The sequence below is a fragment of the Mus pahari genome, chromosome 8, assembly GCF_900095145.1.
Source record: "Mus pahari chromosome 8, PAHARI_EIJ_v1.1, whole genome shotgun sequence".
NCBI lineage: Eukaryota > Metazoa > Chordata > Mammalia > Rodentia > Muridae > Mus > Mus pahari.
Window position 1 is genome coordinate 56,015,590 of NC_034597.1, and position 12,313 is coordinate 56,027,902.

The following is a 12,313-nucleotide window of genomic DNA, read 5'->3' on the forward strand; positions in this document are numbered from 1 at the left end:
ATCCCAGCACTTGGGAGGCAGAGGCAGGCAGATTTCTGAGTTCAAGGCCAGCCTGGTCTACAGAGTGAGTTCCAGGACAACTAGGGCTATACAGAGAAACCCTGTCTTGAAAAACCAAAATAATAATAATAATAATAATAATAGTAATAATAATAATAATAAAAGTTGAAAAGTACTCTAGCACACAATTCATTTAATTAATTTGCTCCCTCTAATAAACACATTGTATTACCATAAACCTGGGCAGTTCCCAGCCCTCCTGTTATAGCTTATGCAGGGGACTTTTATTCTAATATCTACTCCCACCTTCCATAGGAACAAATCTATTATCAAAATGTTCTCTCTAGGGGCTGGAGAGACGATTCCATAGTTGAAAGCACTGAATACTCTTCCAGAGGACCCAGGTTCAATTCCCAACACCACATGGTGGCCCACAAGCATCTGTAAACTCCAGTTCTGGGGGATCTGGCTCAATATATACAGGCAAAAATACACACATAAAATAAAAGTAAATATTCTCTTTAAAATGTTCTTCCTAGACATGTCAATCATATATGTAAAATTTCTTTAATTTTTCAAACTATTTATATATGTGTCCATATGTGTATGCATCAATTATCAACCTTAATCCCCCTCCCCCTTGTTTTTTTGTGACAAGTTATCTTACTGAACCTGGAGCTTATTAATTCAGCCAGGCTGGCTGGCTTTCAAGCCTTGGGAATTCTCCTGACTGGACATCCCCAGCACTGGACACACATAGGCACACCAGCTTTTTATGTGGGTGCTGAGGGCCCAAACTCAGGCAAGCACTTTACCAACTGAGTATTCCCTGAACTGTATAAGAAGTCCTGTCCTCACAGGGGTGTCTGTGCCTCTGTTTGGTCCCCATCAGTGGTTTGATCTCACATGCATTTCTCTGGGTGACTCGTGGTATTATTACTGTGTAATTGCTGCCGGTCATCAGTCCTGTATCACAGATACACAACAGTGACTTAATTTACTCTTAATAATTCTCCCGTTATTGGACAGGTTATTCCTTGATTTTTGTTAAAAGAATTCTCAGCTGATATCTCCATTTCAGAAACAGCAGTGTCTTGCACAACTATAAACACACTTGGTGCCTCTGTTCTGTATACCATAATACATAAGAATATTGCTGAAAATTCACAAGAACTCTGGGTGATGCCCCTACTGTATACTCAAAGACCCATCCAGAGTCATGTGGGCTTTGTGGCGCAACCTCTACCTCCACACCATTGTCTTTGCCAGAATGCCGTTTAGTTCATCTAACGTAGTGCACAGCCTCTTCATAGTCTCATCTTCTGCTCAGTAACGCACTCATCTCCATCTTCTCATAGCTTCTGTAGCACTGAATCCATAGTCCATAGTCTTGTCTTGATGTGCCAGTTTATCCATTTACCAACTGCAGGACAGGCTGGTTGGTTTCAAGTGTTGACAGTTGTAAGTAAACTGCTGTCGATGTGGATCTTAAGCTTTCAGTTCCTTTGAGTTAAATATCAAAGGAGCATGATTACTGGGTCCTCCGGTACATGTAACAACAACAAAGTCTTCCACAGTGGCTGTGCCATTTCTCATCCCACCAGCAAGGAGGGAGGGAGTCCTCTGTACCACACTCTGGCCAGCATTTGGTGTGGCGGGTCTAACATCGGCCATCGTACTGGATAAGGAGCAGCGTCTGCTGCTGTGGTGGGCGTTTCCCCACTGGTGCCTGGTGCTGAGTGTCTCCGGGTACTCACTTGCTGTCTCGTTGAATTATCTCTGCTGACCTCTGGCCTGAGCCAAGTTGTTCAGTTTGGACAGCAGGCCTCAGGCAGGGGTAGCTTTTGTAGTCTTCTAGTCTCTGGCTTGCTGTCTTGGATTGTATTTTCCAGTCATTTCTCCAACACAGCTCGGGTTTTCCTGTGTTTTAGCTCATTCAGACCAATAAGCTGAAGCACTACCGCAGCATCCACGGTGACTTCAGCAATGACTTCAGACAGCCGTGTGTGCTGTTCACCGGACATCCTTCCCTCCGCTTTGGGGACGTCGTCCACTTCATGGAGCTCTGGGGGAAGTCCAGCCTCAACACCGTCATATTCACAGGTAAGGGTTAGAGTCTTCCATCGGGCTGATGGTGCCTGAGCCTACAGCGCAGAGAGGAAAGCATACATACAGCCCTTCAGCCTTACACACCCTAACCTCAGCACTGGAGAAGCTGAGGCAGGAGGATCGAATTCCAGAGCACCCTGTTTGCAAAAATAAACAGGAACAGCATAGATGCAAAGGAATAAAGGAAAAGCCATGTTGGGCAACTATTGATCAAGCACAACTTTCATTTCTGTTCCTTTTTGTTTTTTGGGTTTTTTTTTTCTTTCAATACTGAAATCTACACTGCTTTTGGATAGGACTTTAGAAGGTGTTAAGAACCTCAGTGACGGCAATGTTGGTCTGGTCTGCTCTCCACAGTTAGGATTGTCTACTTAGCTAGGTCTTGGACCTTTGACTCTGGTCTGCTCTGGAAACAGAGCCCTCAAGAAGGAACAAAGCCTTCAGTGAGATGAGGCCAGGCAGAGGTGACTTAGGGGTTCTCCCTGTTTTATCACTGTAAGGTCTTCACGCTGCCTTTAAGCTTAGAAATCTCACAGGCCGTGAAGTCAGGATCTTGAAACCTTGTTGTAGCCTCCAACATGCCCATCTATATCAGTGGAATGAATCTCTCTTCGTGTGTGTGTGTGTGTGTGTGTGTGTGTGTGTGTGTGTGTGTGTGTGTGTGCACGCGCACGTGTGTCATTAGTATAGCTGAATGGAGAGTCCAATAATCCAGTAGTTGCTCGGTCTCACTAGGCTGAGTGTCTCTGTTGGTCTTTAGTATATGCTGTTGTCCTGAAGAAATAGGCTAGGGAAGGGATGCCGTGCTAGCAAGGGGAAGGCAAGCAGGCGAAGAGCAAAAGCTTCCTTCTCCCACTGTCCCTATGTAGGCTGTCAGAGAGGGTGTGGCCCAGATTAAAGGTGTGTTTTTCTGCCTCAAAGGTCTGAACTAGAAGTGGATTTACCACTTCAAACCAAGCAAAAATAATCTCTCACAGGTGCCTTCTATTTCTGAACTGTAATTTGTCCCAGATATAGTCAAGTTGACAACCAAGAATAGCCATCACACCATCCCTATCATCACCTTCTTCTCAGCAGGGACGGGGTGACAGATTCACAAATGTTGGGCTCATTCTCCATTGGGTGCCGCCACAATAATTCCACAGTCACCTCAGTGTCCTGTGTAGAAGCAGCGAGAGGCTAGCCGGGCTAGGGTGACTACTCATGGTGGGCTGGGATCGGTGGTAATGTTCGTGTTTGAGCTGGATTTTTGGAGAGGTTTTCGTGGATTTGTTATGGTCACTGAATAGCCCCATCTCACCTTGCTGCCCTGTGAAGTGTGCATCCAACAGGAAGACACAGTGACTCCACTGCACCAGGAACCCTGACCCTCTGGGAGCCATAGTACATTAATTCACAAAGCCCAAAACTTGGACACCACTAGGATTTTGCTGAGGTTGTCAAGAGAACACTGTGGAAAGGGAGTGGATGGTCGTTCCTGCTCTCTCTGGTGAGCTATGCTGATGTGACAGTAGTTACAGAGTCCCATGGGCACAGTGAGAGGCCACTCGTGATAACATTGGCAACATGCTGACATTTCACTGCCTCCTGAGGTTTCTAGTCCCCGCTTGAGTGAGGGGAAGCTCATCTGCCTTTGCTGCTCGTGTTGACTACTGTAGAGTACTCCTTCCTGGTAGCCCCGTTACTAGAGGTTTCAGAATGAAAGCATGGCCCTGGCAGTCCTGTGAGCTGGGCTCAGCCACCCACCTTAAGACGCCAAGTAAAGGGACAGTGAGAAAAACAGTGAGAAGCAGAGGAAGGTTGATTCAGTGAGGCCATGTTAAGGACAGATAAGGGATCCATCTTTAGGGTAGAGCATAGATTTACATTTAAATAGAGGTCTTACAGTATGCCTAATTAGCAGTCCTGGTCAGGATGAGGTTCTGCCCATCACTGACCCATCAGCCTCTGTCTGCAAAGTGGTCCTGTAAGTTGCTGGACTGTGAAATCTCTTCCTGGGTGGGGGTGGGGCCCTCATGGCTGCTTTTAGCATTTCAGTCTTTTTCTACTCCCAGTGTGAGGTTCATGGGGAGACTTTAATTCTTTAAGGTCCATTGCCTCAGCAGTTCATAAGCCGAGAGGAGGGACTTGGGGTCTTAGACCTGTCCCCTTGGGTATTGTGGGGTGAGCACAATATACTGTTCTCTTGGCTCTGTGGGCAGCTCATTTGGTATGAATAATCCCTGCCAAGCAAGCACTGGTAGCTGTTGAGAGGAAAAACTGGGCAATGTGACAGATTGCTCCTCTGGAGGCCTGGGCTCCTGGTGGGAGAGTGACAGTCTCAGCCAAAGCCTGTTGATGTGGACTAGGGCTCTGTGCAGTCTGTGAGGTGTGGGATACCCGGTAGGTGGCTGCCGTGCTCTGTCTCCCACCTGGATGTTAATTTTGAGCAGCTGATGTGATATTCCTGTGGCTGTGCCAGGTCCCGTCACTGTGAGTGCTGCATGTGTACACCTGCATGCCAGAAGAGGGCATCAGATCCCACTGTAGATGGCTGCGAGCCACCATGTGGTTGTTGAAAATTGAACTCTGGACCTCTGGAAGAGGTCCTAAACACTACACTGTCTTCCCAGCACTGCTCTTCAGCTCTTGCAGGGGCAAAAGAGAATGTATCATTCCCCAGCTTTCTATCTATCACTGATTAATGATTCCAGTCTGAATAAATTATCACTGAGGTGCTTGCCAAATGACAACTTTCTATTCCTTTACTTTTTTTTCTTCCTTTTGGGACAGAGTCTTCACTATGCAGCCCAGAGTAGCCTTAAACTAGCAGTTCCCTGCCTCAGCCTCCAAAGTGTACAACCACATAGGGGTTCCTTTTCCTCTCCATTTTGAGCTGACAGTTTGTTTAGAGAAACGTCCATTTCCTTGTGTGTCCCATATTATTTGTCTCATTTTATCTGTTTTGTAAGCTTTGAGCCCACACCCATGCCTCTAGCAGCCTCCCACCTCCTCATGAGACCCCCTTCTTCCCATGGGCCATACTGTTTCCTTGCACATCCTTTTCTGACAAGGACTGTCTGCTTGGCCCTGATGACATCAGCTGCAGCTGGCTCAATGTTGTCTTTTCTTGAATATTAAAGTTCCCTGTTTACACTTTTCTAGAACCTGATTTCTCCTACCTGGAGGCCTTGGCTCCTTACCAGCCACTGGCCATGAAGTGCATCTACTGCCCAATTGACACTCGACTGAATTTCATCCAGGTGTCAAAGCTGCTTAAAGAAGTACAGGTAAACCAAGTGTAGCCTGGATCTACACTCGCTGTTTCCTCTGGGGGCCAGGGTCTGAATGTGGCTCTTTGTGGACCAGGTCTACACAGCCATGCCCTGAAGATGCCTGTCTTCACAGAAGCCTGTCTTCAGTTCTGTAGGATGCTGCCTGTTGCCCTTCAGACTTCAGGAAATGATCTTTATTCACTGGGAAAGTTCCCCCTCTGAAGAAATGGAAAGGGCAGGAAGGCAGGCATAAATGGGTTCTTTTGATGAGGACCAATGTGGCCACAGAAAAGCATGTAGATGCTCTTCCCCTCCAAGTCACTCAATGTGCCTAAATCTGAGCTGAGTTACATGGTAGGTTCATGGTTGCTCTGTTTCGCATTTTCTGCAAGAAAAGGAAAAGTGAGGATTTCTGCACAGGGTTCAGGAGATGAGCCAAGGCATTGGGACGGAAAGTAGGGATGGGGGAACAGTTAGAGTTGGCAAGGAAGACAGCTGAGACCCTGTGAGAGGAAAGGTCTATGCCCTGACCAGCATCTCCAGAGCTTGAGTGTGTGCGAGGCCCCCTCCTTCCCCGGTCATTTGCACCCAGGTATGCTTGCTTCCTTCACCTGCTAGCTTTAGCTCCTTCCTCCTCCTCACAGACTGCCGTCATGATGCTATCCATATATAAGAGGATGGGGCAGGGTGACACGGAACAGGAAGCTGATTGATGCTGGAGCTCCAGCTTGTCACTTGAGGGGACAGAGTGCCCTGTGTGGTCGCCAGCATGCAGAGGGAGTGGCCAGGGGCCATGTTCTTTTCAACACTAAGCAGCTTCACACCCCTCTGTCACGTGCTAATGTTAGATATCAGAGGCTATCTGGTGAGGGACAGTCTGGAGGATGCTCAGGCTGAGGCAGGGGACAGAGGTGTCAGATGCTAGCCAGGTCATAAAGAACACAAGGTCCTAAAAGTCCTATAGATCCACCCAGGCGTGACCACTGGAAACCCTCATGCAGAGGATCTGCGGCTTACTCCAGACTCTCAGGGTAGGGCAATCCTCGGACCTGTGGGTTTCCAGCATTATTGTTCAGCTGGGTGATATCCACACAGATTTTCATCTCCAATTCACTGTCATACTCAGGTAGGCATATGGCCTGCCAGTTTCCACTGATCTGAGAATAGCCTAAGATATACCAAACCCAGAATACAGGGCTAACCCAAAGCCGAAATTCTTCCTAGTTAGTCAAGGGCCTGTAATAGCACAGAGGACAGGCATCACAGGAAGACTGCACCCAGGGAGCTGAGCTCAGCTTAGGGAGTAGACACAGTGGCTGTCACCACAAAAGTTACTTAGACGTAGTGAAAAATAAAAACAAGTGCAGAGAGGTAGCAGGCCCTTCCCTCAGCCACCTAGGCTCCTTGAGCATACTCGTCCTGTCTTGGGTTAGCAGCTTGGAGAGAATGTGCTCTAATGGCCTGATTGTGAGTTTGAGCCTCCAGGATGCTCCAAGAGGGGTCAGGAAGAAGCCTGGGGCTGCAGCTCCACACCCAACTCAGCCTGCCCTTTTCTGTGACCTCCTTGTCGCATTGCTCCTCAGCCCCTGCACGTGGTCTGTCCTGAGCAGTACACCCAGCCACCGCCAGCCCAGTCCCACAGGATGGACCTCATGATTGACTGCCAGCCGCCAGCCATGTCCTATCGGCGGGCTGAGGTCCTCGCCCTGCCCTTCAAACGACGCTATGAGAAAATTGAAATCATGCCAGAGGTGAGCTGCTGCCCTTTCAGCCTTAAAAGCCTGCTTTCCACCAGAGTGCACTCCGGACACTGTCAGTCTCTCACAACTGAAGGAAGGAAAGAGCACAGACCCCCAGGCAAGTTATGTTAGGCTCCTTATGTTAGCCATCACTGGTGTGGTCCTGCAGGTGACATCCAGGTCTAAATGGCTTACGTTCTAAGTGCTAGCTTGAGTTCTATCACAAGGAAATGTAAAAGGCACATTGTACAAATGATGCCACAGTGAAGTAATGCTGTGCATAGGTGACTCCACTAGGGAAGAGAACGAGGAAGAAGGGTGACTGTAGAGCAATGGGGGGCTGCTGCGCAGGGGCCTCCAGCCCATGGGTTCCTCATTGTTTATCAGAACTTCGAACACCTTTGACTTGACTAAACGGCTTTCCATGAGAAAAGTTCTCAACTCCAGAAAACAGATGGCTCCACTGTGCCAGCTTCTCCAGGTTTCTCTCACAGGTGCTCTGCTCCCTCCTCTGTCTACCACTGACTGTCCTTTCAGCTTCTGAGTGCTTTCTCCAGGTGCTGCTGCATGTGGGGGCCAAGGCTGTCATGGAAGACAGTGTACGACAGAATCAGTATCACATGACCACAGCCCTGGAAAGTACATGTGGGAGGTGAAGGGGTTAAAACCTGCTGCAGTTAGCGGAAGTCCCTCTCCCCAGACTGCAGCCTCTTTAGACTTCCAGGATGGAGGATTTGCAAGCAGAGCTGTCAGTCCTTAGGCCTGTTCTCATAGACGATGGACCGCCCAGCTCCACTTCATGAGGTGTGGGGGAGTGTTGACCTACGCCAGCCTGAACAGTGCAGAGAACAGTCACTTACGGGGCAGGCTGTCCGTGAACAAAGCCAAGGTGAAGGATATGACCTGGCACAGTCAGGTGTTGGGTAACTGCCGCAGTGTGGAACTCCTCACCCTCCTCCCATGCTTGAACTTCAGGGAGCAGCCCTCACATCTTGTGTTGTTGATGTGTAAATGCTATAAGCTTCACCTCCTACCCAACTGGCATTGCCTAGCAGTGCTTATGGAATGGCATCTTGCACATAGGTTTGTTTTTAAACGAAGGCAGCCTGGCTTGGGGGAAAGCTGTACATCTGAGGACGGCACATAGGCAGGCCTGAGCACCAGGACCCCAGAGCTCCGAGCTCACTGCAGTGTGTGCACTGTGGTTGCTCAGGTCACAGTAGGGGGGGGGGGACACTTGTCCTGCCACTTACAGACACCAGATTGCTAGGGATCAAAAAAAAAAAAAAAAAAAAAAAAAACAGTGTTGTTAAAAAAAAAAAAAAAAAAAAAAACAACCAAACATGTAGTCCACTTGCAGTGGTCACCTAGAGAAGGTACAGGGTTGGCACAAGAAAGAGTGAGGGGATCTGCACCTGGCGTGTGTGCTGAGGAATCTGATAGGTTCTGAGAGGACTTCAGAGGCTGTCTGGAGCCCATGAGTGATGCCAGGAAGTGGAAGCATTCAGGTGCATGCACCCAGCAGATGTTGCCATTTTCATAGTGGCGATGTCCAGCCCACACTGACTTACAGCTGCCCTGATGATCCCTGCTCCAGTACCTAGGAGCTACCACGCAAAGCACTTGGATGATGCGGCATTATCCCAGCCAGTGGCCGACTGCCTCCTCCACCGTCCTAACCAGTGGTCTGCCGCCTCCTCCACCGTCCTAACCAGTGGTCTACCGCCTCCCCCACTGTCCTAGCCAGTGGTCTGCCACCTCCCCCACTGTCCTAGCCAGTGGTCTGCCGCCTCCTTTCTTCCCTTTTCTCCTTGCATCGCTGTGGTGGGCAGGAGACTTGCAGAGGTGTACCTGGTTCATGCACTGAGTTATCTGGTCATTTTGAACTGCAACAGTGTAAGTAAAACCCAAGAACAGTATCATGGCCATCCTTGGAGGCCTTTGGGGCAGAGGATGCTAAGAGCTCAGTGCTTTGTTCCACTAAGCCCCAGGCCTCTCTCCACCCTGGGATTCTTCCCTCCTCTGAGAGGGAGCCTGTGTGAAACCGTGCATTTTATTTTCAGCTGGCAGACTCCCTGGTGCCCATGGAGATCAAGCCTGGCATCTCCTTGGCGACTGTCTCAGCTGTGCTGCACACAAAGGATAACAAGCATGTGCTTCAGGTACCCAGGGCATATGGGGGACTGGGTGTGGACCCCGGAGACCTCTTCCCTTAGGAAAGCTCTGCCCAGCCAGCTCCCAGTTCATCCCAATCAGACACTGAAGCTTAAGCTGATGGAGACTTGTGTGTACTCGAAACAAAGAAAGCACTTTGTACAAATTCTTAGCCACTTCTTCCTCTGGACGCATGCCTCCCAGAAACCACATAAGCTCTCCCAAGTAGTTCCCTGTTCCCCAGCTCTTGAAGTAGCAGCATTATCCCAGCTTGTCATGGGCACGTGCCTTGTCGGTCCCCGAACCTGAGCAGCACTGGGCGAGGCTGCAAGCTGCAGACAGCGTCCATCTCTCATGATGCCTGGAATACAAGCACAGCGCAGAGCCAGGAAGGCAGGCACACGGGGCAGCGCTCACCTCAGGAGCACCCCTCCACAGCTGTGCCGCGTGGCTGGTGTACCCCTGTAGTTAGCTAGCACTTAGAGCACTAGGCACTGTGTGCTTGCTGCCGTGCGTTGTCTGGGCTGATCCTCACAGAGCCCTGAGGTCCACGAGTTCTCTGACCTCCTAATGCTTTTCTGCCACTGCCTGGTGGCATGGCAATGGTTTACTGCCAGACACTGCAGTCTGTTTTTAGTCAGCACGCATGGCTGTGGCTGCCAGTGACTATTAGAAGGGATTTCATCAGTTAATGAATCCTGGAAATGCACACTGGTTTTTGCTGAAAGGCAGCTATGATCCCAGGTACATGGTTGCATGAACTCAGGCGGAAGGAACCCAGCTGCTGAGCCTGCTTTTCATGCCAGGCCAGCAGGCCACAGCCATGGAGTCAGGGAAGAGATGCTCACTGAGAGCCACACTTTCCTTCTGCCCTAGCCCCCTCCCAAGCCCACCCAGCCCACCAGCAGTAAGAAGAGGAAGCGGGTGAACGAAGACGTTCCCGACTGCAAAGTGCTGAAGCCTCTGCTGAGCGGCTCCATCCCTGTAGAACAGTTTGTGCAGACCCTGGAGAAGGTGAGCTGGTGGCCTGCTCTGCCCCCGAGGGGGTGCTAGGATGTCACAGAACAAGAAGAGGCTCAAAATGAACTAAGCCAAAGACCATCTTCCTTCCTGGGCTGCTCCTAGTCTCTGCTCACCACCAGCCCTGTCCTTCAGTCTCCAGCTAGGGAGCAGCAGGGATAGCGCAGTACAGGCTGCCTGTCCTCGCTGGAAGAGCACCACTCTCTGGGAGGGCTAGCATAAGAGACGAAGGTCAGTGATTCCGTCAGAAGTGGGTCCAAGAGACAGGCAAGAGAAAGATGCTGTGCTGTCTATCACAGTGGCTCTCTATCCCATGGCCCGCTTCTTTCAAAGGAGAGATTCTTTTGTGAGGGGGTGTTCTGCCTGCATATTTATCTGTGTACCCTGTGTATGCCTGGTGCCCACGGTGGCCAGATCCCCTGAAACGAATTACAGACAGTTCCAGCTGCCGCTTGGGTGCTAGGAGTGAAACCATGGACATCTCTCTGGAAGAGCAGGCAGTGCTCCTGGCCATGCAGCAGCTTCCCCACGCCTAAGGGGACTTCCTGACTGCATCAGTGCCGTAAAGAGCTTTATAAAAGCTTTGTTGCAGGATTGTGACGGTTAATGCTTCCACATATCACCCTTACTAGGAAGAGGGGAATGGGGTGAAGATGGCATGGGGTATGCCTTGAGAAAACTCCAGTACCTGATGGTAGGGTTAGACATTCTCCAGCTAAGCCATAATAACCACACTGTCTCAGCTGCTGACTTCTTTCAAGTTTCAAAGACAAGGCTTCCCGTTTCAGGCTTGGTTTTCTTTATTTTTTGATTTTCCCAAACTGCTCTTGAGATCTTCCCACAGTCCTGTAGATGAATAAAGGACCCCATCTCCCGTGAGGCTTTACAGGCTCCTGTTAGGAGCCAGGAGTTTCAAGTTTCACTTTTAAAATTATTATTTCTCACAATAACTTGCTTTTCCACAGTGATCTTACCTTTTTCTCCTGCCTGGCCCTCCCTGTCTCACCTCTTTTGCAAGGCTATGTGGGTGTCCTGCAGCAAAGGACAGGCAGTCCCTGCCTCAGGCTCTCTGCTTGCTGTGTGTCTCATCCAGGCAACTCTAACTTAGCTGTAGTTCTCATTTCTAAGGAGATTCTACAATCCTCAGTAAGGGTGGCTGGGGAGATGCTGCCAGCCCCAGGTGAGTGGTACCTCGCTGTGAGGATCCGTGCTTTTCCTGGGGCTCAGAACTGCAGAGACCAAAAGTAGGCAGGTGCCAGGACCAGCAGCCTAGCTCTTCTCCAAGAACCTGAGCATCTGGGTGGACTCAGGCCTCAGAAGTTTTCCTGAGTTTTTGTGCATGGGGCCTTTCATAAATAAAACCTCTTGGTTGGATTCTGGCCCCGATGTCAGGGCTGTGCTGAATGTAAATGCCAGTGTGGGTGCTCAGTCCGGCCTTGCTCTCAGAGGCACCATCCTTCTCTTTTCTCTTGGAACAGCATGGCTTCAGTGACATTAAGGTGGAGGACACAGCCAAGGGCCATATTGTCCTGCTGCAGGAAGCCGAGACACTCATCCAGATTGAAGAAGACTCCACTCACATCATCTGTGACAATGACGAGACGCTGAGGGTCCGATTGCGGGACCTTGTCCTCAGGTTCCTGCAGAAGTTCTGAGTGGGGCATCTGTGACATCCTAGCCCTTCACCCAGAGACAGTCTGGTGGTGTCCTCTGACTTCCGGAGAGGAGAGGTGTCTCCGGCTAGGATCTGCCAGTGTGACTTCCTCGTACTGCTGACCCCAAGAACTTTTAGAGGCCTGTTCTTTTCAGTTCTGGGCTCCCGAGCAGCTATGGGTGACAGCATGACAGACGTCCTTTCCTGAGGGAAGTGAAAAAATGCCTGGCCTGTGTTTTCGGGGCTCACAGGGGTTAACTCTCAGACTTACCCGCCTACAGTGCTACACCTAATAAAGGTCAGTCCCCAAATCAGAAAGCGAACCTATCTCGCTCTGTTCGGTGGCCCATTTTGCTAAAAATAAACATTATTTTTATAGAAGT

At 49.8% G+C, this 12,313-nt stretch overlaps 1 protein-coding gene across 2 annotated transcripts in view; it reads left to right on the forward strand.

Moving 5' to 3' along the window:
* Positions 1-12,313, forward strand: part of Ints9 (integrator complex subunit 9) — an 85,759-nt gene extending 73,446 nt beyond the window's left edge. For both annotated transcript variants that reach the window (XM_029541601.1, XM_021202927.2), the window contains 6 exons: positions 1,932-2,103; positions 5,254-5,378; positions 6,947-7,114; positions 9,166-9,264; positions 10,133-10,270; positions 11,755-12,313. In XM_029541601.1, the coding sequence (XP_029397461.1) occupies positions 1,932-2,103; positions 5,254-5,378; positions 6,947-7,114; positions 9,166-9,264; positions 10,133-10,270; positions 11,755-11,931 (879 nt within the window). In that variant the 3' untranslated portion in view covers positions 11,932-12,313. The remainder of the gene's footprint in view (positions 1-1,931; positions 2,104-5,253; positions 5,379-6,946; positions 7,115-9,165; positions 9,265-10,132; positions 10,271-11,754) is intronic.